We start from the raw sequence: 26396 nt of genomic DNA, 5'->3' as shown, positions 1-26396 counted from the left end.
GAATTGGAGTATAAGGTCTGTTGGAATTGTAGTGTAAGAACATGGAGAAGATGATGTAATGTTGATAATCGGATTTGGTAGGGATCTCTGTTTATATGCTTTAACTACCTTGAATGACGGAATTCATTATTTGACAATTTATTTGCTATGTATAATATAATAATCCCCTTTTGACAGTTTTTTCTGTTCAGATTTCTGTACTGATACATGATATTTCTAACAGTTATACGCCTGATAAATGAAAAGAAAGTAGATAAGTAAGAGTAGTAAGATGTTCTTGGAACATCGGTATACGCTCGTGCTTGTGGGGTTTTTCTTTAGCATATCATTTGAAAGCCTATGGCTACATCATATGTGGTAACATGAATAGCCCATGACCTTTCCTTATATGCTTCATAGTGTAGATGGTTAGTATATGCATTTTAGTTGAGGGGGCAAGATGAGTGGGTCAAGAGGGGTTGGGTAATGGGTAAGATGGGTATTGATGTATAGTTAGAAACATCTCAATTTTAGAACAACTCAAATTTAAATTGAAAGGGCTGGGTGAATTCAAGGTACCATGATTTATGTGATATCCCAATTCCCTTGAGGTTTTCCATAGTTACTTACTCAAGTTACAGATTTTGGTTGCAGCTTTTATGTGCGATAATTACTAGTTTGCTTAATGAACTTTGCTTCAAGAATCGCTTTTACCAGTAGATTTCTATGTTTAGTAATAGCATTTTTTTTACAGCAATATAGTGATAATTTACCTAATTTGCTTAGATTTTGCTTATTCTCATTAATTACTACAAGCAGCCATGAATGTACCGACTCTTTAAATTTTGTCATCACTTTCTGCATCGATGTATTAAATTGTCATGTAAGCAAATTTGTAAAATTTAATCAACTAACACGTTTTTTAGTTGGTGAACACGTACGGATGCTGATACAGTGATTCACTTGGTTCTATTGTATGTCCATTTTGCTGGTCATACTCGGGATACAATGTAAGAAATGTGAAGGTATTTTAATCATATCATAATCAAACGCTCATACAGATGGTTCTGATGTTGATGATTTTTCTATTAGTTGGGGCGATAAACGAGTTGGAACTGAAGTGCTTCTAGCCAAATCTTTTCTTGAAAACAAAGTTGACCAATTTGTACTTTATAAACAACACTCAGCATAACTATATTTGTTCATTAATTCCAGGTACACCAAATTCACAGGCTCAATATACGCCACACTGTCTATTTTGCAAATAAGGAGAAAGCAATACGATTTCGGTATGTCACAACCTCATCGATCCTGTTGCTGACATACGCCAAGTACCTTGACTCAAATCATAGTCATACTACTTGTGGAGGGTCAATGACTCAATGGTGCCATTTAAGACGCTTATTGTACAAGCAAAGAAACAGATTGATTACATACTGCCCAATGAAGATGTCGTATATGGTTGAATTTGGTAACAAATACCCGACATCCATCCACCACAGGGGATCATTTGTACCCTCTGTTTGTGACCATCCTGATCACAAAATCATGTGATGCTGTGTATCAGCGCTTAAACTCAGGTTCACCAAACCCGAACTTAAGTACTTATTGGAGCTATTGTGGGAGGTCCAGATCATAACGATAAATATGGCGATGATAGGAGCAATTATTGCGAATCAGAGCCAACAACTTATATTAATCCTCCATTTGTTGGTTCTCTAGCATTCTTTTCTGGACCATGAATTGAGGTTTGATGTTTAGCTAAATGGATATTGGAGGACTGGGAGATGTAATGGCATGTATGATCCCATATCCTAGTTGAACTTTTTAATATGCAGATGAATTTAGTTGTTCTTTGGGAAATCTAGTCAAGGTTGCAATATTTTGATTTCTATTTACTGTCAAATTTGTGTGTCACATTATATTTGCTGGAAAAAACAGTTACTCCATAACTTTAGACTAATTAATGGCAATATCTTAACTTCTTAAGTTTTTATGATATTAGGTAATTTGGCCAGTAAAAATGTAAAATGCATAGATTAGAACTATCTCCAACAAATCATGTTATATCAAATTTAAAGCTTGCAAACTATAAAAGCAATGGAACATTACAATATGGAAGAGTGTTTGAAGATTCTTAGCCTTTGATGCTTTTCAGGTTGGTATATTAGGGGGAAGATAACTTGAAAGTAGTATTGGGTGTATCTTTGTAACACCCAAAACTTGAGTTGCCAAACAATGGTCGTTTTTGGCGTTAAGTTTTCACATGAGTCTCGTGTCCGAATGGAAATCAAAAACGCGTGATTTAATAGCTACGTTCATTATTATTGAACTGATTTACAAAGGGATACTGCAGGAAATTAGAAAGCACTAATTCACGAAAATAGCAGTGACCTTTAAAAGTATTAATATTTAGCAATGAACTTTCATTTATTCCCGAAAATAGTAATATTTGACACGTGTACATGATGACGTGAACATTTATTAACTACGTGATATTTTTTAATGGAATGGCATTATTTTTTATTTTTCTATTATGTAACTTTTATCAGCCGTGTCATTTCCCCACCAAAAATGACATGGCTCCATTTCAGTTTCGGTTTCGGTAAGGTATTTCTTCTCGTCATTTTCTTCTAAAGCTAATTCAGCTTGATTTCATTGATTTCCGTTGAGTCTCTACCTATTTCAAGTATTGAAAAGCTGAAAAATTGTGTATGAAGATCTTAAATGAGACATAGATCTAGTTCTTTTTCGTCTATCTCGAGATTAAAAATCTCAAATTATATGCCAAAACGTCGTCGTTTTAGCCGGAGGGAGATCCTGAGGATGTTCATGGTGAGACAACAGTTTCATAGGTCGGATCTGGGACGTTTAAGAATAGTTCGTCGACAGATGACATAGATCCAGATAGCAGAGGTCCAGAGGTTAGCTCGAACTCAAACAGACCATTGGCGGTTTCTAAGTTAGCAGAGGTCACTGTTATTTTCATAAATTAGTCGAAAAGTCCTTTCTATTTTCTGTAGTTATAAAGTATGCCACGTCATTAAAAAATGCCACATAATCAAAAAATGTCCATGTCATCATGTACGCGTGTCAAATGTTACTATTTTCGGAATAAATGAAAGTTCATTTCTAAAAAATAAAACTTTTAAAGGTTACTGCAATTTTCGTGAATTGGTCGAAAGGTCATTTCTATTTTATGCAGTTATCCTAAACATTTAAAAAGGGCAATGGAATACTACGGATCGAATGTTTCTTAACAATAAACATTTCAAATCAGAGAAGTTAATGAAAACCATAATTATGTAGATGAGAAATATCATTCAAAACTATTAAACGTTCTACAAATATGAATTACTAATAAATATGGAGACGTTTATCATAAGTTGTCTTATCACGTAACTAGTTTTAATGGTCATTTGTTCTTATCGTTTTTGTGTAATTTCAATAATAAGTTTTTGAAACAAACTTGAATCAGTTAACCCTTAATTTAATGAGGAAATGTTAGTTAAACATGCAGTACCTATCTTAGGTAAAGCAGGGGTATTATGTAAAATTCAGGGGGAGTTTATGAAAAATTCAGGGAGGTTATGTATGTTTATTAAATTTAAAGGTTTAATATGTAACTTTTTTTAATGTGACAGTACCTAAGCTTAGGTAAAGTCTGATCATTTTCCCTAATTTAATTATATAATATAATTGAAATTCATATGGCCACTAGCTGTTATTTTTTAGGGGAGGTTTTCAGTTCGAGTCTTACCAAAGGCAAACTTGAGATAATCAGAAGATTATTAAGTGGTTGAAAATCACCTGAACACTAGTCTCACTGAATGATTAATGGGTTATAAATGGTACATAAGATCAGAAGATTTTCATTCACTTACCCACATGAATGAAAGAAGTAAGCAAGTGTAGTTTGGTGTTGTTTGTTTATAGACTTAATAAATAAGTCGTGACTGTTATTAAAACTTAATCTATTAAGTAATCATTTTTTGACTTAATACAGTGACTTAATTTATAACATACGTACATTATTTATTTATTACAAATAAGCTTTTAGTTTGGCCAAAGTACCGAAGCTCGTCCCACATCGACCAGATAAGAATGTTTTGGTCAGTTTATAAAGCGCTAGGTGGAAACACGTATTGTCCCTTCGGGGACATCCGATAAAATTGGAACGATACAGAGAAGATTAGCATGGCCCCTGCGCAAGGATGACACGCACAAATCGAGAAATGGTCCAAATTTTTTTTCCCTCTTTCTGCTCGTATGGATTTGATTTCAATTTCTTTCAGACGCCCTTCTTTTTTAGGTATTATTGGTTAGGATTTTGATGCGCCATTAGTTGATTGAATTGTTAATTAGGGTTTGTGTTACGATGGATGGCTAACAGAAACTATAATCGCATCCTTTAGGGTTTTTGGTTATGCATTAGGGTTTTTGAAGCGTTTACGTACCAGGGTTAGTTCTGCATAGCTTTTTTTTCTTTTTTTTATATATTCAAGTTGAACTGTCAAAAGCGTATATGGTCTGTAATATAATGTTTCATATGAACTAACTACCTTGAATGACCGCATTCATTATTTAGCCATTAATTTGCTATGTATACTAATAATCCCCTCTGACGGTTTCTTTTATCATCTTTTCGGACTGATACATGATCTTTCTAAGAGTTTTTATGCTTGATATAACAAAAGAAAAAGTAGATAATCAACCGTTGTAAAATGTTTTTCGACATCAGTATATGTTTGTGCTTGTAGTATTTCTCTTAGCATTTTATTTGGTAGCTTATGGCTTGATCATATGTGGCAATATGAATAGTCCACTACCTTTCCTTGTTTCCTTCATAGCGTCAATGGTTAGTTTACGCAGTTGTTGAGGCGGCAAGATGAGTGGGTCAGGTGGGGTTGGGTAATGGGTAAAACGCGTATTGTTAGAAACATGTCAATTTTTAAAACAAATCAAAATGATTGGTGCCACACAAAATGGTAGTTGATCTGATATGGGATGGCCTAAGGAATGGTATGAGAGAGTTCCTAACTTACGCAAATATAGTGTTTCTGTTATTGATGAGCTAAGGGGGGATAGAGTTGTTTGGTTTGTAATAAAGTGACTGAAATGAGATTGAAACTTAGTAATGTTAGGAATGATACTAGAAGGTATGGTAGGGAAGTGGATTGGATCAAATTAATTTGGTTCAGTCAATGTATTCCTTGGCATGCTTTTATTATGTGGTTAGTTGTGAAGGATAGGTTGACCACTCAGGATAGGCTAACTAAATGGATTCATTTGAGGCAGTTTAACTGAGCTTTATGTGATGGTCAACAAGACTCTGTTAAGCATTTATTTTGTAATTGTGTGTAGTGTGTACTCAATGGGGCTGTGGCAGGAGATTAGAGAGAAGATAAATGGGCAGGTATTTCTGATGGGTGGGGGGAAATTGTTCAGTGGTTTATTGTTAGTTTCCTACTAAATCCCCTAAAACTGTCTGGAATATTGTACAGAGAATAGCTTTTAGCTGCTAGTGTATAACTGTATATTGGATATCGAATGAAACGAATACTAGGTTGTTTAAACAGATAAGCATACAAAGGAGAAGTTAAAAGATAAAGTGCCGGAGTGCATTATGCTTAGGCTGCTGAAGCTAAAATTTAAGAACTGTGATGCTTATGATGAGCTGAAGTTGACATGGGAAATGCTTTGAGTGGTTTGTATGGGGATATGGGATTTGATTCTAGATGGTATGTTATATGGTATGAATATGCAAGTGAAGCTAGTCCAAATGTTATGTTGCAGACGTTTAGCATATATGGCAAATGGCTGATAGATTGGAGGTCAAATGGCTGATTCAGTAATTGAGCTGTGAATGAGTTATTAAGCTGCGAATGACGATTGCAGTACTGAAGACAGGTTACATTGTGTCTTATGTTTATATTTTGTGGTAAATATGTAGCTAACTAGTATAGTAGTTGGAGTTTTTGATTAATTAGTATTGTATGTAGTGAATGTAGTATAGTATAGGAATTTTATTGGGTTAATAATGGGATTGTCTATATTGACAGTTTCTGGGAAAAAAAAGAGATTGAAAGGGCCGCATGAGTTTAAGTTACCCTTATTCAGGTAGTATCTTGGTTCCCTTGAGGTTTTCCGTAGTTGCTCATCCAAGTTACCTTGTTTGTTTGCAGTTTTTATGTGTGATAATTCCTAGTTTTCCTAATGATTTTCGCTTCCATAATCCCTGTTATTATTAGATTTTTCTGTTTAGTAACTGCATGTTTGGTTTGCTTTTGAAAAGATTTTTAGACTTGAGCTTTGAGTACTTTGTTCATCTTTCAGGTTTGACAACTGGAACATCGAAATGGTGCTCCAAGTGATCGTCAATGATTGAGAACAGTCTGTAAGTACTTAGCTACTATTTACAATATTTAACTAGGTTTTAATCTAATACTCCTGATAGAAGAAGAAATAGAGTAACCATTCTGAATATAAGCCTTTTCATATGTTATCTAATCAGAATGAAGGGAAATTATATCAGCTATGGTTTAGAATTACTTTCAGTAATGCACCTAAGTGTTAGATAATAGAAATCATATCAGCTATGCTTATACATGACATATATCAAGAGAAAGCTAATGCCCCCCACATTCGAACAATTTTTTCTTATGGTAGCCAATTAGGTAAATTTGCAAAGAAGTAGATAGACTACAATTTGGTGACAAATACCCAACTCGTTTCTAACACAGCTGATCATCTGCGCATCTGTTCATGATCATCCTGATGGCATATTTTTAAAGTCGTACATCAGTACTTTAGTTCATGGTTACGGACCTGAATATGCTCGTTGGAGCGATCGTGGGAAATCTAGGTAGTAATGATAACTTTGGAAATGATCAGAGCAATTATAGTGTGTCCAAGCCGGCTACATATATTAATGCTTCATTGTTAGGGCCACAACCTTCTTTTCCAGACATCTAATTAGGGCTTGATGTCAACCAACAGACTTTTAAGGATTCATGGACTTTAGGAATGGCATGTATGATCCCGTATCTATAGGTGGTTTTGATTTGTAATGAAATTTCAGTAAATTAATCTAAATTCTAAATAAGCTGCAATTATGTCATGTAGCTTTACACAATACCAAATATGACATTTTTTTAATTATCCTTAAGATTGCTACCAATAAAACTTGCATGATATCATATTCATAATCTGACTTCATGCTCTAGATTAAATTTCAAACTGGTCAAAATGGTCCATAAGAGTTTGATGAGTGCATTGGAGAAATAATCACGGCTAATGTTGATGAATGTTTTGTTGGGACTTTAGAGTATGTTTTTAACAACGATCCATGTATAATGTATTGATCCTTGTTGCTAAAGCCTGTTGAATATATGCATATGTCTTTGTAACTGTGTAATTCAACTTATTTAATTGTATGATTACTTTTGAAATAACATTGTTCCGTTACCTTTTTTTAACACCACCACCGAGTTAAACAGCCTCAACTTTTTCTTCTAACATGGTCAAAGCATCAATTAAGTGCTTCCTAGGTGATACGGCAGAGATGAACATATGAACCCGGGCCCATGACCAGTCATAAGCCTACAGTTAGAAAGCCTGATTCTAAAAATCATTGTTAATCTCAAAACAGTAAAAGTCCATTTACTGTGGACACTCTTATACAATAGTCGAGCATAGTTAAGCCCCAAAATTTTGGACGACGGTCAACTCAAACAACAAAAGCATCATATACCCAAAGATAAGTAGTACAGTATATGATAGTAACCACCAAGAAGGCAAGAATTACATATCAAAGATAGAAATAGGTCTGTTACCCAGTTATCCCATACTAGTTCCTGAATTGTGTAAAACTGATTGTACATCCCAATTGTTTTACAATTAGTCTTCATTAAAAAAGATTTCATCTTTTGTGTGAGACTGTGACTCTATGAGTGTCTGTATGAGTGTTTTCTTTGAAGAAAAAATGCTCCATACAATGGTCAAAATTTAGATGCTACTACAAAACATATGCTTCGTGTTTGTATATGTACCAATCAATACACACCAAGGATATGTGTATAAAGGAAACTTTAAACATTAAATGGATGGCAAAAGTTGGGGCCCCCACACACACGACACCCAAAAATAGTATATGGCTCAGGAGCATAGATAGTGACTTATCTCTACTAAAAAACAGCCACGCTATAAATTTATAATCCCATGTCAGAAATACCTTCCTTTCTAAACATACAGCTTCTGTCACCCTCACCCCCCAATTATCTCAGAGCCAATACATATACAATACAACTGTATGTATCTCTCTTTCTAGGTAGTTTCATGAAACATAAAAGTCAAGCTTCAACTCTACATAGACATGGCTGTATCTATATTTTGACTAGATTTTGAGTTGACTGTTTAATGACTTAAATGGACTTTGATGAAAAAGGGTTGACTGAATGCTGTCAACTCTGTTTATGCATATAATGTATACGTATATATGTATATGTATTTAATTAGTTTTCATGAATTTGAGCACACTCTTGATAAAAGATAAATAATTACCTTTTCCAAATGAACACTTCCAAATTTTATGAATTTATACACCCAACATAGAGAACAATATTGTAAAAAGAAAAAGAAAAGAAAAAGTAGGCTAGGGGACCAACATTTGTAGTAGCTTTTTGTTTGGATTTGTTTGTCCATGTTCTTTATTTGGGGTGAATGTAGGAACCATGGGAACCATTAGAAACTTTTTTTAATATTTTTGTATTTTCTTGCTAAACAAAATGGGGAATGGGAATAATATGGGAAGTGGTGGTGGTGATGATGATTTCGGTGAACCAGCATCGATGTTCATGAGGTCTAATGTTGGGCTAGGAGTGATGAACATTGTACAACAAAATACTCCACCATCTTATGATTATTACCACCCTCAAGATTCTACTCAGTTTTCTTTGAAACCCATTTCAGGTTTGTCATTATATAAACAATGACATATTTATACTTTTCATTAAAAGGGTTCAGAATTGGTCACGAGTATACCCTGGTTGCCCATGTACATTTGAGTCAAAGACTCACCTGAAAAGCCTCATCAGTTTATATATATATATATGTATTATTTATCTTTTTGTAAGATAGTTTTGAAAATATTTATGTAATTTGTGAATTGCAGGGTCAGAAAATGGGGGACTAAATGTAGGTTCTGGGAAAGTATTATTCACAGAAACTCAGTGGCAAGAACTTGAAAGGCAGACTATCATCTACAAGTACATTATGGCTTCTAGACCTGTTCCTCATCATCTCCTTCTGCCTCTATCCACTCATTTCAACAGTACTTCCTTTTTCTTCTATTAATTACTATCTTTTACATTATTTTAATTTCTTGAAAACAGAAAATCATAAAGGAGCACTTGTGTGTTTGTTGCTAGTTATAGGATCCCAATAAGGCAACAAGTAGCAGTTTTTTAATAATTCTTTTGGGTAAATTTATTTTTTATTTTTATTTAAAAAAATTTTTTTTTTTTGGGTAAAATATTTGCATTATCTTAAAAGGTGGAATGGACATGAGGTTTGCAAGTGGGTCGGATCCGGAGCTGTGGCGGTGTAGGAGAACAGATGGGAAAAAATGGAGATGTTCAAGAGATGTGGCACCAGACCAAAAGTACTGTGAGCACCATGTCCACAAGAGCAGACCTCGTTCAAGAAAGCCTGTGGAAATTCAATCCCAGAACACCAATGTTACAACCAGTGCCCTCAATATCACTCCTACTATATATGCAAATACTCTTAGTGCCACTTCTTCATATCAACATCCCAGGTACAGCACGAATAGGCTAATTTCACATTTTTAGTAGTCTTTGTTGTGCAATTTGCCAGTTTTATGAGTTTGGTATGTGTGTTATGAATGAAGGGGCACCGAATGGCTTATGAAGAGTGGCACTCTTCCTATGTCTTCATCTGCCAACCAACAACTTCAGCAGCAATCAATGGATTCACATTCACCTAGAGTAGGGTCAAAAAGGACTCACATTTTTCGACAAGATTCTGAGGGAAATCTTCAAAATGATTCCCACATCCACTACAATAATAGTAGTGTGGCTAGTGATGCGTCAGTAGGTGCAAGGAGGCAGAGCTTCATTGATGCTTGGTCAAGAAGTGGAGGAGGTGACGATTGTTCTCTTACTTTATCAATGCAATGTAGTAGCGGGATCGATAATGATGATGATCAGAGTTATGAAGGAGGTGTTGGATTGTTGGATTTGGATAGAGGAGATGGTTTGAAATCACATAACATGTGGTTGAATCAGGGGTCTTGGATGAGTTCACCACCTGGTGGGCCATTAGGTGAAGCCTTGGGCCTAGGGATTGCTAGTTCGGCAAAAGGCACTATGGACATGCCATCTCGTCACAGCCATAGCGATAATGACGACAGCCATGGACGTGAGCTTAGGTAAACTTGAACCTAGACTGTTTGATTTGGATCAGTGAAAAGGTCTCGTGTTTCTAGTTGAAAAAGATTTCAGTTTGCCCACCTGTTTGTTTTGGCATTGTTCATTCATGATAATGCTAATGAATTATGTAAAATGAATGACAATTGCATGAACTAAATGGAAATACTCGGTATATTTATTTCTTATTGCCACAGTATGCTACATCCTAATGACATTTTTTTTTATCCATGATATTTTGCAGTGTCAACTGACAATATTCTAACTACATTTCTTCACAATGATTATTTATAATATTATTGCACTTGGCTCATGTTGCATCTTATCATAGCATATGCCCATGCTCAATATGTCATGGTACGTAGTTGGAAACAATGAAGAGAATACATTCAATACTTGATATATGAAATTGCCTACATCTGATCACAACACCTAAACTAGATGTGACTTCTCTATTTTCTGTTGAAATGCCTCTAATCTGTGATTCTTCCTTCTTGATGATGATGATGATGATGATGATGATGATGATGGGGATAGCTTACCTTAGCCACCTTCTTAAATCGGTAGTAGAACACGGCGAAATTTCACCACCGGCTGTGCTGTCTGCATAATACCAATGCTGTCCCATACCAACATGACCTACTTGGACACTCTTGAAGCTTGGACTCCTTAGGTTATGACCATAATCACCATAATGAGCCTCACTGCCATTGTCACATGGATCTGGGACAGGGTAGGCTAGTCTTTTTTTCGCAGACCCCAATCGGTCTCTCTCTGGTGTCGACGGTCTCTGTCTAGGTGTGCTATGTGATCTTATTCTTGCTTTTGCTGACTCTGTTGCTGCCATGTAGTGAGGTATCGCCATGTCATTTGCACAAGTGCTATAACGAGAAATGGACCCCGTGACACGTGGAGTTGACCGTAGGCTTTGAATGTTTGCATTCAAGTAGTTTCTTTCCTCTTTCAAACATCGAGGACTTGCTGAGCGTATCTGTAATGGTCTTGTCTTGATTGGAGATGGTGTGATGGGTTGATGACACGTGGAAGGACTGTAGCTTGATCTTCGTCCCGGTGAGCTGGGCATGTAATGTGAACCATGATGTGGCAGTTTGTAAACACCAGTACCTGACCGGGAACTTGGTCTTGAACAATCAATTTCAACGGTTTTTATAGAATCCCTTCTACTATCATAGGAAGCTCTGCTATTTCTCTGGTTTTCCCATTGCTTTGCTTCTATCCATCTCTCTAACCAACTAGCATTTTCTTCAAACTCTTTTTCATCCATAGTAGATGGGTTTCTGTAGGATATCTGTACCTTGATATGAGTTTTCATTAGTTTAAAGAAGTGCGAGTCTAAAGAATAGATCTTAATTAACCATGACACAAAAATTACCTTTCTGTTCTGCATTATGGCATCAAGCTCTTCAAGATTGTGTGGTCTGTCACTCCAATCATCTGGGATGCAACTTCCATCTCTGGACTGTAATAGGAGATTTTTAGATGCATGAATGAGATTTTTAACTTACCTTAAAACTTTTTGGGAGAAAGCAACTTTAAAATGTCTCTAAATGTGGGATTAATTAGTTGTTATACTTACCATGGACTTCCTTTGTCTTATGTCTTGAAGATATTTTGACTCCCAAAAAGGTGCATTATTCTCAGACATCATAGACTTTCTACTGCCAGCATCATGTGAGAGCCTAGATCGTTGATCTTGTAGACGAGATTGCACCCGTATAAGCGCCTGCATGCATCTTAGAGTGACGGTTGCTTGCTTCCTCACGTTCTGGCCTCGAATCACCGCTTGTAGCATCACAATCCCTTTTAGTGCTCGTAACGCCCTTCTTGCCTATATACAAATCAAACCTTCGATTATTATTTATTAAAACTAGTACGACATCTCAAACATGATATATGTTTGTCACATAACTTCAATATACATGTTTATCACATGACTCATTTCAAGTTCAAACCGCCACAATAAAACAAAAAGCTAAAAAAAAAAAAAACATATAAATATTTGTTAATTAAAACATTGGTCCAATAGCCACTGACAGAATATCAGTAGTTAACAAGTATTAAACAGTGTTAACACATGAAGTAGTTAACGTTACATATATAGGACTGTTGCTTTTGTTGTTGTGCACAATCCACATGAATCGATTAAATTCCATGTTACTTTGATACTATTATTATTTTTTATTTGAACAGTAAAATATACAATCAATCTTGTTTGCTTATCATCTATAGTAACATATATAGTATAATGGAATCTTGTCATGATAAATATATAGTTACAAGTCACGTGAGTTTCTGCACCACCTACCAAAGTCCTTATTCATCTATATATGAAGAGATGATAATGACTTCATTTCTAAGTTTATTTCTTTGGCATTTGATATTCAATGTATCTTTTCAATATATTGAATGTGCATTAAAGTTTTGTTGTATGAGAAGATATGAAACTTTGTACGTGTACGGAATCATAAATTTAAGTGATGCATATGTATATTTACCTTTTACAAGAAAACTGAAAAACACAATATAGTACAGTACATGTCATGAATAAGAAATTTCATAAGCAAATAGACAGTTTCAGGTCAGCATAAATTAAATGAGATTAAAGTCATAAAAATCATTAATTAGAGTAAAGCATATTTTTCATAAAATGCTCATTTTATATATTTTTTTTTCTTCGTTTGAGCTATTGATGAACTCTATATCGTATCAATTTATAATTAAAAAGTAACTGAGCTTGTTAACAGCATCCAATTGGATAATTGTACGCTTTATAAAATTTTAAATTGGTAACTGCATTAAAAATCTAGTAAGCTTATGCACAAATATCATAGGTAAATTTAATTAATTATGTTTAAGCGAATGATAAATTTACAATAGATTTATGTTATATATATATACTACCACTGTTGATAACAGTAATTGTTATATTGACAAAAAAATAAAATTGTAAGAATATAATGACTAACATAAATATAGATAAAAAATAATATACATGAGACAAAAAAAAAATTGCTGACTTAAACCCTCAAAAATATAAAAATAAATTCAAGGAAAAAATTACCAAATAGCCACGGAAAGATGTTTGGATGAGAATGGCAGCAAAATGGTGTTTAACAGAAATAGTAGAAGGTCTGGTGGTGAGCCGAATAATCTCGGCAGCTGCGTGGGCAGTTGTGGCTGCAGCTTCAGCCGCTTTTATGGTAGCTGCTGCCATTAAAATGGCATGCTTTTCTTCCTGTGCAGCATGGTTAGTATCATCATGTTTAGGTTGAACCACAACATCATCATTAATTATTGATGTTTTATAATTATCCTTCACTTGTGTTTGGATTTGCACGCTACTAATCGATGATTTTCTAAACAACCATCTTCTCTTAGTATCCCTTTTCTGCAAGGAAAAAAAAACACATTAATATGTTATATATATATATATATATATTATTGTACATACACTCATTTGTTTGATTACTAATTAAGACAGAGCTAGAGTGAGTGCAATTGTTAATTTGGATTTCATTTTTCTTTTAATGATGAGCTGATATGTACACAAACATATATATATCCCTGTGTAAACACTACCTTTTTAATTAAGTGTTTATGTGTTTTTTTTTTTTAATAATTTAAATCATAATGCACTTTTGGGGGATAGCTTAAATAAGCACACTTGAAGGTGTTTATTATATATAGAAATAGAAATGTTACAAAATAATTAAGCATAATTAGCTAAAATGCCCAAGTGTAGTTACGTACGTACCCTGTCATCATCTTGATCTTGATCAACATCCCGATCTTGTGTTTTGGTGGATTTATTAGGACTAAAAGCCCGCTTGACCGCGGTGAACCACGAACCACCTCCTTTCTTTCCCATAGCTATAGAGATATGAAAAATGAAAGCAAGTACGTGATGTTAATAAGATGGTGATAGTAGGAAGAGGGCCGAGGGAGATATTTAAGTAGAAAAAGGTAGTAGTGAATGTGGGATTGTGTTAAATATTAATAAATCGTCCAATGAGTACGGGCAATTCTTGCATAGAATAGATTCTTTAGGGGTTTTTGATATGTTGCGTCAAAGAGTTTTTTTTTTTTTTTTTTTTTTTTTTTTTTTTTTTCATCTATTGGGAAGTAAATATTTTTCTATCGGTGAGAAAATGATCGGGAAGGTAAATGATCTATCAGCCATGCATCTAAATTTTATTTTCTTCAAATAGCCACGTCGTATAGTGAGTGCAATTGAACCGACCATCAAAATGAATAAAATTATTAATTTTAGTGCACTTTTCATATATATTTTAGTCTAAGTATATGAATTCTAATGAAATTTAAAATTTTTCTTTACATATGTTAGAAATCTCAAATTTTATGTTTTAAGAAATTTGATTGAATGTTTTTAGATTCAAATTTAATCAAATATCCTACCAAACATGTTATGGGAATAGAATTCAAATCCAATTCCTATGAATTCCTTCCAACCAAACATCCCCTAGTGTATCATAAAATTTTAAGTATTCACCAATTTTAACAATATATATTTGATACTTTAATAAAAATCAATACAATGATTATATTTGCACTATTTAATATATAATTATTTAATTAAAACAAATTTAATGTAACTAAAACTCAAATTTAATTATTAGTACAAATTAAAGGCTCATTGGTAAAATACTTAATTTTATTTTGAGGTTTCCCATCCGGGCTCAAATCCTGAAAGGATATTAATGATTTCGAATATTTTTGTCAAAATGTAAGGTTTCATCCCATACATTAACGTCACGGTAATTTCCTCCTTTCCACAGTCATTACAAATACCTTTGTACAAATTTGACGGTCGATAAACATTCAACTTACGTCCAATATTGTTGCGTGTTTACATTTATAGTTAGTCATGAATCCATTATCCATCTATATCTATACCTATACATACTATATTATAAAGCAAATAGCTTATTTTTAAAATTTTAAGTTTTAATATTTACTTCCTAAAAATGGCTCTTTTATCTATTCTATCTATACTAATATATAAAAATTATAACCCATGTTGAAAGTTTACAAAAATAGAACAACCGAATTGACCAAAATATCATTAATGAATTAAATCATCATCAAACTTTAATATTAAATTACACCATTAGTTCATTATATTATAAAATATCTCTATTAAACCCCTGTAAATCAGATATCTTTACCTACACCAATTGATGCCGCCGCCACCGTCACTATCTGTCGCCACCATCACACCACCGTCATCGCCAGCTCGCCGCCGCATTGTGCGGGTACCATGCTCGTATTTACCTAAAATAACTATAATACTCTTTCTTTCTCCTCAAATCCCAACCAATCATTTTTTTTTTAATCTCTCATCCAAAAATCATTTTATTTCTCTAATTCATTCAAAATCGTTTATTTCAAAAACCGTATATCGATAAATTATAAAAATTATATGGGTGTTCTTAAAATTTTATGTTATTTCATTAGAAAGGTCATTAGATATACTTTTGACGAATTTTTAAATTCGAGAACGGAACTCGTACGGCTAAAGGAGGAGCCGGTCAGGTAGATCGTCCCATCACTGCCACCGCCATTACATTGTCACTCCGCCATCACCTCCATCACTACTGCAACGCACAAGTACCTTTCTCTAGTTTTTATAAATGAACCTTAGTAATTTTAATTTTTAACCCGTTTCCAAAGGATTGCTTTGTTTCCTTTTTATTATAACTGATTGCATGAGGGGTATCCATTATTGTTATTACTATTACTACGACACCCAGAGAGTGGGTTCGTTGCGTAAGAATCCAAAGACTGGCCATTTAGTAATGCGCGCAGATGAGCCAGAAGGTACTACTATTACTAGTTTACTACTATATACAAACATAAAGTATTTAATAACAACAATCCAATCAAGTATAATAATATGAAAATGAGACCACAGACATTATTAAGACCACACTGACTGACCGATTTCACGTGGTCATGTACAACAACCAATGACACTCGATACCCAATGGGGGGGTGGGTCTGATAAGTTTGGGTGGGTTTCTCTCTCTGGGGTCTTTGGAGAATGGGGAGGTGGACTCGGTCAAATGTTTACTTTATTTAGTTTGACGATAGTGTTATCCTTTTCTTGGTCCCTCGGTTTGTACAAATCTTGGTCAGGTCTCATGTGTGTTGTGTTTGTTTGAGTTTGAGTTTGGGCTTTGTTTGTTTTACTAGCAAGAAGATGCCATCTTATTATCCAACACGAATCAAATTTACTGATTCCTATGTCACCACAATCCAAGGGCCCATCCACATTTTAAAAAAGATATGGATTTTAAAAGATATGGTGGAGTACAAATAAAAATGGGTTTCTTGTCACCCGTGGACCGTGGTCCATTATGAATACTTTTAAATTTTTTTAATTGTAAAAGAGAAAATAAACAGAGGAGATTATGATACATCTCAAATTGATATATCTTAAATTAATTGGAAAAGATGAAAAGATGTTAAACAATTATCGTATGTATACTTGACAAAACTAATTTCAGTCATCTTAATAAAATCGTTTTAATTAAAATGATCTCGATCCGCCGATTCCATGTGAAAATAAAAATCCATGTTATTGATTTAATCATATCATACTTTTAAGATGATGGCAATGGGGTTAGATATGGTCATGCCTAGTAGCAAACACCGCCGCAACGCTTTAGGCATGAGCTAGACATGGAGCTTTTAGTCAAACATTGCCGCTTAGGCATGGAAGAAGGATAGAGAAATATTTAATAATTTAAGGAGGGATAGGAGAGAGTGAATATGATTTGAGGAAAATAGTAAAGGGATGGTGAGACATGGTTGTCATGGTTTAGGCATGATTAGATATGATTAATTTATGCATGGAATTATGTTGATGTGTGTTATTGGTGGATTGCTAGACATGACTAGGCATGGAGATAACCATTGTCATCATCCTTAGATGTTAAAATTAAAAAAACTATTCATACTTAGTTATGAAAACAATTTACGCACATTAATTAATAGATAGATACGAATAATTTAACAAAATCCTATATATCTTTTAGAAGTACGTATAAATGAATAATTAATTAATTTGTTGTGAGGAGTACGTACTCTTGTTGTGATCGAGTGTATTCTTCATAATTATATTATTCATAATTACAATGTGAAGTGTGATGACTTACGAACGTCACTAATATTGGTAAAAAGGGAATTGTAACGCTTATAATTATCATGATCGTCTGCCGTAGTTGTTGTGTAGTTGGTACTGGAATGATGACGGACAGAAATTCTTCAAACCTTCATCATCATCAATCATCATCTCATCTCATCTTTAATGTAATCCAAGTTTTAACCTTTGACATTTATTATCCTTTATTTTGGAATTGGTCTATGTATACAAGACATTGACACATACATGAGTGATATCCTTGTACCTTTTTCTAAACAAAATAAAAAAATTGAAGATAAACACTCAAAAAGTGATGGTAGTCGGTGACCACGCCGAGCCACCTCGTTGGTCTAAATCTTTTATATATATATATATATATAAGAAACCTAATTAACGGCTATCACAGCAAGGTTTTGCTTTGCTTTTTTTTCAATTATTTTTAATTTTTAAACCATTAAGAATACGTCATTATTTTATCTATCTAAAAATAATGTTTTAATAGAAAAATGATCTTGTGATTTCGAACTTAATTGGGGTTTAAATTAAATGGTTTAAAATGAGATGATGAAAAAAGGTCGATGGTCGTTGTCAAGATAGAAGCATGTCTCCTGCTCACATTCCACATGGTCCACTCTAATGGGACCCCAAAATCTCCCTACAAAAACACACTTATTTATATATATATATATATATATATATATATATATATATATATATATATATATATATATATATTGTGTATGTGTGTGTGGGTATTTTTATTGTTATGTTTAGGTGATTTGTAGTTGTCGAGCTATTCATCTTTTGCGTACCTTTAATAATTTTTAACTATCTTTCTGGTACGTGAAAGTTACACACAGGCGGTTCCCAAGATTTGCTAAGATATACCAATGCTAATTAAACATGAGGTTCAATTTTGAAATGAAAATTTTAACTGTTCGTTCAACTCGATCAAAAATAGCTAATATCTCGAAAGTTTGTAAGTAAACTTAACTTAATTGTCATCTTAATCAACTCAGCTTTTGTTAACTTTTTTTCTTTTTTATTTTATTATATACAAGTCTTATATAAATATAAGATTTTGAGGGTCCTAAAGTATTTTTGCCGTTTGTATTCATATATATATCACCCATGAGATGAATCAAAACCAATTAATGTTATATGTAAGATCGAGTGATATGATAACGATAGTAAGTATATACTTGGTCCAAATGGGTTGTTGCCAAGCCATTGTCTCATAACTTTTTATGTCTTCCTTTTTTAACCCTTCTCTCCAATATATAAATTCATGTTCCTACAAACAAAGTTTACGTGCAACTTATATATATATATAGCGCGCTATTATACACATAATTATTTTGAGAGTGTAGTTTGATCGATTGATCCGGTCCCAATCACTACTAGCTAGCTATGTCAAATAATGAAGAAAGGAAGATATCTATGAACGTCAATGGTGAATCAAAAGTGCCCCCGGGATTTCGGTTCCACCCCACAGAAGAAGAGCTTCTTCAGTATTACTTGAGGAAGAAAGTTGCTTCCGAAAACATTGATCTTGATGTTATTCAAGATGTTGATCTTAATAAGCTTGAACCATGGGACATCCAAGGTACATACATACATATATTCATTAATTTAACTCATCATACATACACTACTGCTAGAATAATTAATGTAAGATACAACTAACTTTTTTTTTTTTCCTTGTGTACATACATTATTGTGTAGTGAAGTGCAATATTGGCTCCACACCACAAAACGATTGGTACTTCTTTAGTCACAAAGACAAGAAATATCCGACTGGGACCCGAACAAATCGGGCCACTATAGCTGGTTTCTGGAAAGCTACGGGAAGGGATAAGGCGATACACAGTGGGCGTCAAACAATCGGTATGAGGAAGACACTAGTATTTTACCAAGGGAGAGCACCTCATGGCCAAAAATCTGATTGGATCATGCATGAATATAGACTTGATGATATTATCCAAGATTCCAACGTAAGCAGTTATTTCTCTCCATCTGGAAATACTCCATGGGCTGTTATCTAAACTTCATATTTTAATTAGAACATAAAGATTTAATTACCATCATGTCAAGTAGTTGAGGGTAATTAATTAATTAAGTAGGTCATATATAGTTTCATGTTTAATTTGATTATGAATTGAACTAGCTAGTATTACCAACTAATTAAGTGTGTGTAATTAATTACATAATGAGTTATTATAAAAGGATACTATACATATATTCATATTTATGTATGTGATCCATCATATGAAGCAGGCTTCCAACTTGTGCGATGGTGGACACGAAGAAGGGTGGGTGGTATGTCGTGTTTTCAAGAAGAAAAACTACTACAAATCCTTTGAGAGTCCCCGGAGATCATTACTATGTCGTGGCTCCATGGTCGACACTACTACTAGAGAAAAGTTGCAATCCTCATCATCATCAAACAAAGATGCCCTTCTCGAACACTTACTTATGTACATGGATAGTAGTAGTAGTAGTATTCATCAATCTTTTAAGCAGGAAATTACCGATAATTTAACCAGCACCACTCATCAGGATGCAATGCAGCAATTCGTGAACCCCATGCACCTCCACCTCCCCGGGCTTCAAAGTCCAACTATTACTACTACCTCGCCGCCTCCTGTAGTGAGCTCGGCCACCTTCAACAACCAAGAGTCGAGTCTAAAAATAACCTATAATTCAATGATGGACTTGCTAGGAGAAGCTGATCATGAATACACAAGTAACATTAATATTGACAGTACTAACAAAGTGGACGATTATGATCATTGTAGTAATAATAATTGGGCTGATCTTGACAAGTTTGTGGCTTCTCAGCTCGATGGCCAAATGGAGGAAAATAAGCATTGCTCCTCTTTCTATGCGGAACATAACGACAAGTTGTGTTTCGCGGTTGACATCCATGATGACCAAGAGGTTTGGAGCAGCTTAGCTAGATCGTCTGCGTTATCATCCGCACTGATGGATCCCCTATGCCACTCTTCAGTATAATGTTTATAGGTTTTTCATCATGGATCACATTGTGTACGATCTAATATATATTTTCAAATACAAGGCGCATAATGTAAAGCATATATATACTCTCTAATACTCGTATAAAGTTTGAGTTGATAGTCTTGATTGATAGAATTGAAGTAAGCTAGCTAGGAAAGGAAGAATAATGAAACCTAAAAAAGTTAATTATCTCGTGTTTTATGTTGCAAGACTATTTTTATTTGATTGTCCTATATATATAGCGTAACACTCTGGTGAGAACACTTTTAAAATAAGAACGGTAAGAACACTTAAAACATCATTTTGATGCATTAAAAGTCCATAAAATTAATATAGTGCATAATTAATTATCATTATCTAAGTGTTTAACAACACATTGATCCGTCAAAATAAAAAAGTCACGTTTTTTGTTGGATGCATCATTTTGATGAATATGCATCCAAGATAGATGCACAAAACAAAAAACGCGATTTTTTTTTATTTTGACGGATCAATGTGTTGTTAAACACTTAAATAATGATAATTAGTTATGGACTATGTTAGTTTTATGGACTTTTAATGCATCAAAATAATGTTTTTAAATATACCATTCTTATTTTAAAAATGTTCTCACCACCGGACCATATAGGTTACTATGACATCCTTACATGCAAAAGTTGAAACTAGTTTTTTTTTTATATAGTTAATTAATGTTGATATATAATATTTTATGTATGTTTATAAATGCAGATAAGTACTTAGTAGAATATATAATTGCTTTTTTTTATTATTGAAAGTATATATAAAGATATAAAAATAAAAATTACATGTAATGCATATGTGAGATAGAGTTCAAATTATATAATGAATAAAATAATTCGTAAATGTGTAGAAATTTGTATAGTTATTTTTTTTTATATAAACAATAATAAAAAAAATATAATAATACCGTCTTAATTAACATACATTTACTTTATGTCTTGGATTGAATTTTAATAATTTAAACGATTCGAACACAATAAGTCACTATAAGTTCTCATAACATTATATTTTTCTTGATGTTTCGGCCTTACCAAATGTTTTAATTTTTTTGTCAAGCTAAAATCATAAATTTATCTACATCTCATTTTAAATACATAGAAGAACACTATACGGAACATCTCACACGTACCTTTAGTAATCGGAATATATTTTATACGGAGTAAGTGAAAAGGTTAGTGAAGTATATTATATGATTTTTTTAAAGACTTTTTCATATTCATAGTACTAATAATATATTAGTTCGTTACGAAGTTTTATAGTAAGGGCTATTTATATTTGTCCAATCAGACACACTAGACTCTGACTACATAACAAGATTTTGTCACTAAAACAATTAGTTGCTGGACTATCCTTTTCTAACATACTAGAAAGTCAAAGATCTTTGGTACGTGGTAATTTATTTACCATACTACTTTTTCGTCTTTTCCCACTCGATCGAGATTTATATACATATAATTGCTTTATATTAACTACGGTACGTCTTCTATTTTAGTAATTAATTTACATACACTCGAAACCGTCAAGGCTCTCCTTTGAAGATATTTTGGCATGAATCACACAAATTAAGAGTGAAGCAAAGGAGCCATCGGTAAGAGATTGAATTTCAACGAAACGTGCACTTTCTAGTTTTACCTATTGGATCATTGACGAGCCTTGGTCCACCCAATTATCTTCGTTCCCTGAGTATGGGTTCAAAGAACCATAAAAAGAAAAAACTTTTATTATAAGTAAGAGAAAACTTTCGCCCAATCAATATGAAAGCCCGGCCAAATTTTGACTTGAACCCATAACACTTTCCATCAATTTTGGCCAAAACTAATCCTAAATTATTGATAATCCTATGGACTATGATTGTGATAATCTATCGATCAAAGAAAAAACCCTTCAATTCAATCCCAAAAAGCTAAAAGATTCAAAATCTTACGTTTAGTAGAGTGATATGATAACGGCTAGCAAAATGTTAAATTTGGGAATGGTTGATATTCTATTCGTTACTACTTTACTACATAAACTAGCGAGGCATCGAATTCACTTAATTTAAGCTAGAGTTTAATTAACTAGAGTATGAATGTATGATTGCTTTGCTACAGATAGTTGGACTTTGGTTTAATTAAGACCTTTCTCATCCGAAAATTGACACCTTACTAACAGTTTGTTGCGTGATAAGTTTCTATCAATCCCAAACGCACATACTTATCTTTGAACTTTTACTGAGTAATTCAATTGCAACTTTATTCAATGTTTCCATTTAGATCTAAAGTTATACAGTATATAATTATATATCATCTCATCATAATTAAACATGACGATAGGTCAATAGTAATATGATCTAATGAACATCTATCCGACGTGATCAATGCACTAATAATAAATATGGATATAGTTAATATGGAGTAGATATAAATTTTTAACGAAGTAGATATGAATGAAACCTTTCTCACTAATGTATTCCACCCGCTATCTAGAAATTATTACATAAATTTGAATTTTAATTTATTATATATGGTTAAATATTACTCGTATATATAATTTTTTCTTTAACTGTGATACTTCTAAATAAATGACATTGTGCACACTCATTTGAATATTGTGACTTCTTTCAAAAAGGAAATTCATCTAATAGAATTCAGTGGGCCAATTGATAAAAGATGAAAAGAAAGAAAGATGCCAACATGTGTTTTTATGTCTATATATAACACAATTTAAAGTCCCCTGGACCTAATAAATTTGACTTAAGATACATCTACCGGTTGTATCTACAGGTCAGCACACGTGAAATTCGTTTGCTCAAATAAAATCAAACAAATAATTATTCCCCATAGAGCAATGAAAGTACATACCAACCTTCAATCCGGAATGTCAATTACATTATGATCACATACGACTAATATATATTGTTATTTATGTTTGTATACTCAATTCATTTCTAACTTTAAAGGTGAATCTCGAAACTATTAATTAAGATTGGTGGCTTACTAGATTGGCCGGGTCTTGCCAACTGATATTTAAAAAAAAAATGTTTGTATTGCCGCTTTTTAAAGAATAAATAATAAAAAAGAAAATGATTTCTTCTTTAAAATTGATGGGAAATCGTAGGCACCAACTCCTTAAAGTTATAAATAGCTTTGACAATGACGACAGCCGTTTAAAGTTTTGTTAGATTTAAAAGTCTTGGGCCTTTGAATGTGGCTGGGCAGCTGGCCTTAAACTGATATCACGCAACGTGGGCTACGTTTCGCTTATTACATTTAATTCGGGGCGGGAGGGTATGTAGGCCCATTATTATAACTCTTTTGAAAAGTAAGCCCATTATTATAATTATTTTGTATTTCGTGAAACCAGGCCAATATACATCAGATCGAAGACCGAAGTACCCATCCATAGGTCCATACCCCACGACTCCATGATACACCATTTTAACTCCCCCAAACCCAAAATTAAAATATAAAATAAAATCGTGAATTGATGCAGAAAAGAAGTCATAGATATTTTGTTTCGACATATTGATGGATGCACGGATATACGACCTATTGTTTGGTGAAATGAAGTAGAACGACCAAACTAGATCTTTGGCCAAATAGGCAAATAGAATACACATTTATCAAAGCCAGAATCATTATCAATCATTTGGTGAAATGAAGTTTTGGGAATTTCAGTCAAAGTTCCAATTTTTGGCTAGTGAAAACATTTAAGGAGAAAAAAAAAAAAGACAACTCATGTATGGTAACATCATCAATCTCTATTTAAAGAAAGCTTTAGCTCATTTGAGTTTTTTTGGAGCAGTGGAGACTTGAATCCTGCATATTATTCGGCCATAGGATATAATATAATGTTACCAAAAATATTGTTTGTCGAGTTCAGATCAACTATTTAATCTATTCTACCGCGTCTAAAAATTACTTACTTGCTCCCCTTTTGGAGAGTGCTAATCATAAAAAGAAATGCTTGGCTTTAAACCAAAAAAAAAAAAGTAATGTGTTTGCATCTTGTTAGCAATCACAGTGAAATGGGCTCCAAGTGTTAATGTATTATGGAAGTATTTGCTACATAATTGGTACCAAATTTACTACTTATTTACTTCTATTGGTAATTAAACACCTAAAATTAAGGTGAATAAACGATTTAGTATTCTTTCAAGTAATCCTTCAAATTAACTCAACACGAAATTTTAGAAAGTAACTAGCAGTCATGTTATCTGCTAACTGATACATAATTATATATATAAGATCATACAAATTCTTTCACAAAAGTTCAAACAAAGTACTGTAATAATCAACTAAAAATTAAGAAAAGAAAAGACTGTTTAATTGTTAATCAATACACAAAATAATTAACATGTTGATGATGAGTAGTACTAATTACATCTCTAATACAACATCTTTTTTAGAACCATTTCTACTACTGCTGCAAAGACTCCACTGATCAGACAACGCGGCCGCAGACGACGAATTACAAGAAACCGCGGCCTCATTCCCACATTTCGCAACGGTCCTCACATTCTCAATCAACTCCTGTGTCCTGCCTTCTTGTGACAAAATCTCCAACAACTGTTCTGGACTTATCACAAGTTTCACTTTCCAAAAACCACCATTAGTAGTACTATTCCTAGTAGAATTCGCTTCAGTGTACGATCTTTTAAACATTCGGCGACTATCAAACGACATCCTGTAAGGAGCAGGGGTGTTTACAGGAAGACTATTCGATCTTACGTGTCCAACTTTGGTCCCTCTTTTTTTATCAAGTGGAAGAAGGTAATACGAATTACCCGCGACTAGAAACTCATTGTGTGGAATTGGTTTCCAGAAGAGATCGTTGCCCCGGAAAATCCCGTGGCCCGGAAACTCGTCTGTGATGCATTCAGCTGTGACGGGAGCATAGAATTCCATGATGCCACCAGCTGAATTTATGACCTTGATTATACGATCATTTTCTGATGGCCCTCCAAACAGACAATTCCCCATAAATATGAATATATATATATATATAGAGAGAGAGAGAGAGAGAGAGAGAATTTTATTATTGTGTATAGAAATATTATTATGACAGTGTGAAAAATTGATGAAGAAATTGAGAGGGAGGGAATTGAAGGGGAGGGAAGGGAAGGGGAAGGTAATGATGAAAAAGGAGGGAAAGTGAAAGGTGGTTTTGTCGTCGGTGGGATGCTTCTTTAATTAGCAATTCTTTGCCCGACCATTTCCAAAAAAGAATGAAAGCCACTTATCACTCTCTCTTTTCTTTCTTTCTTTTTTTTTCCCCCTATTATTATTCGATTACGAATAAATTTGTGGGGTTTATTTAATCGTACCTGATAATAATATTATTATGACAGATTTTTGGCTTACTTCGTTCGTTTTTATCCATTGGAGGAATTCAAAGGAGAACCTATACACTAATTAAAACCGGCCAATAAATCATTATTGTATTGATATTTTATTTATTGATTAACATCATTTTGGATTCATTGTGTTAGAAAGAGACTATTTAAGTAACTATAAAAGTATGAAAAAAAGACTATGCAACTTTATAGAGTTTAATAATAGACTGTCTCACTGTCAAATTAATATCTCGTTTTACTGACACTAGTAAGTAATTTACTGACGACATATGCTTGTATGAGTAATGAGATATTTCCTATCATGGGTTGAATTATAACAATTCTCATATAGAAAGTGTAATTTTCTTATTTTCTATCCGGAAAATGATTTATCCTTTTAAAAATTAGTCTCAAAATCTCCCTAGTAGTT

The 26396-nt window shown here is 33.4% G+C and overlaps 5 protein-coding genes, 2 long non-coding RNA genes and 1 other non-coding gene across 8 annotated transcripts; 6 read left to right on the top strand and 2 right to left on the bottom strand.

The window, feature by feature from the left end:
- The first annotated feature begins 834 nt into the window (after positions 1–834).
- On the top strand, positions 835–1843 carry LOC122580508. The gene is made up of 2 exons (XR_006320808.1): positions 835–1004; positions 1195–1843. It is a non-coding gene; the product is annotated as an uncharacterized LOC122580508 (long non-coding RNA).
- Positions 1844–4069: 2226 nt separating this feature from the next.
- LOC122611245 lies at positions 4070–7917 on the top strand. The gene is made up of 5 exons (XR_006325494.1): positions 4070–4291; positions 5776–5889; positions 6042–6099; positions 6316–6376; positions 7206–7917. It is a non-coding gene; the product is annotated as an uncharacterized LOC122611245 (long non-coding RNA).
- Positions 4127–4229, top strand: LOC122580706. Its single transcript, XR_006320852.1, has one exon. It is a non-coding gene; the product is annotated as a U6 spliceosomal RNA (small nuclear RNA).
- Positions 7918–8418: 501 nt separating the features above from the next.
- On the top strand, positions 8419–10615 carry LOC122611244 (growth-regulating factor 8-like). The gene is made up of 4 exons (XM_043784233.1): positions 8419–8949; positions 9152–9310; positions 9532–9796; positions 9890–10615. The coding sequence occupies exons 1-4, from the start codon at positions 8766–8768 to the stop codon at positions 10431–10433; spliced, it is 1152 nt and encodes a 383-aa protein (XP_043640168.1). The 5' UTR covers positions 8419–8765; the 3' UTR covers positions 10434–10615.
- Positions 10616–10711: 96 nt separating this feature from the next.
- Positions 10712–14396, bottom strand: LOC122611243 (protein IQ-DOMAIN 17-like). Its single transcript, XM_043784231.1, has 5 exons — positions 14203–14396; positions 13510–13836; positions 12025–12276; positions 11821–11907; positions 10712–11736 (listed from the first exon to the last, which is right to left on the bottom strand). Exons 1-5 carry the CDS (start codon positions 14314–14316, stop codon positions 10966–10968), a joined length of 1551 nt encoding a protein of 516 aa, XP_043640166.1. The 5' UTR covers positions 14317–14396; the 3' UTR covers positions 10712–10965.
- Positions 14397–19023: 4627 nt separating this feature from the next.
- On the top strand, positions 19024–19658 carry LOC122611013 (NAC domain-containing protein 43-like). Its single transcript, XM_043783965.1, has 2 exons — positions 19024–19219; positions 19339–19658. Exons 1-2 carry the CDS (start codon positions 19024–19026, stop codon positions 19656–19658), a joined length of 516 nt encoding a protein of 171 aa, XP_043639900.1.
- Positions 19659–19857: 199 nt separating this feature from the next.
- On the top strand, positions 19858–20798 carry LOC122580276 (NAC domain-containing protein 12-like). Its single transcript, XM_043752553.1, has one exon. It carries the CDS (start codon positions 19864–19866, stop codon positions 20626–20628), a length of 765 nt encoding a protein of 254 aa, XP_043608488.1. The 5' UTR covers positions 19858–19863; the 3' UTR covers positions 20629–20798.
- Positions 20799–25010: 4212 nt separating this feature from the next.
- On the bottom strand, positions 25011–25613 carry LOC122611012. The gene has a single exon (XM_043783963.1). The coding sequence runs from the start codon at positions 25611–25613 to the stop codon at positions 25011–25013; it is 603 nt and encodes a 200-aa protein (XP_043639898.1).
- Between the last annotated feature and the right edge of the window lie 783 nt (positions 25614–26396).

This window comes from Erigeron canadensis, chromosome 8 (genome assembly GCF_010389155.1).
Source record: "Erigeron canadensis isolate Cc75 chromosome 8, C_canadensis_v1, whole genome shotgun sequence".
NCBI classification, from domain to species: Eukaryota; Viridiplantae; Streptophyta; class Magnoliopsida; order Asterales; family Asteraceae; genus Erigeron; species Erigeron canadensis.
This window is presented reverse-complemented; position numbering and strand designations above follow the sequence as displayed.

Bases quoted from the DNA above. Each gene is read 5' to 3' on its own strand.
- LOC122611013 (XM_043783965.1), top strand. From the start codon at position 19,024: ATGTCAAATAATGAAGAAAGGAAGATATCTATGAACGTCAATGGTGAA. The intron at 19,220-19,338 runs GTACATACATAC...ATTATTGTGTAG, and splicing joins TGAACCATGGGACATCCAAG to TGAAGTGCAATATTGGCTCC.
- LOC122580276 (XM_043752553.1), top strand. From the start codon at position 19,864: ATGTATGTGATCCATCATATGAAGCAGGCTTCCAACTTGTGCGATGGT.
- LOC122611244 (XM_043784233.1), top strand. From the start codon at position 8,766: ATGGGGAATGGGAATAATATGGGAAGTGGTGGTGGTGATGATGATTTC. The intron at 8,950-9,151 runs GTTTGTCATTAT...TGTGAATTGCAG, and splicing joins TTCTTTGAAACCCATTTCAG to GGTCAGAAAATGGGGGACTA. The intron at 9,311-9,531 runs GTACTTCCTTTT...TTATCTTAAAAG, and splicing joins TCTATCCACTCATTTCAACA to GTGGAATGGACATGAGGTTT.
- LOC122611243 (XM_043784231.1), bottom strand. From the start codon at position 14,316: ATGGGAAAGAAAGGAGGTGGTTCGTGGTTCACCGCGGTCAAGCGGGCT. The intron at 11,908-12,024 runs GTAAGTATAACA...CTCCTATTACAG, and splicing joins TAAGACAAAGGAAGTCCATG to TCCAGAGATGGAAGTTGCAT. The intron at 11,737-11,820 runs GTAATTTTTGTG...ATCAAGGTACAG, and splicing joins CCATAATGCAGAACAGAAAG to ATATCCTACAGAAACCCATC.
- LOC122611012 (XM_043783963.1), bottom strand. From the start codon at position 25,613: ATGGGGAATTGTCTGTTTGGAGGGCCATCAGAAAATGATCGTATAATC.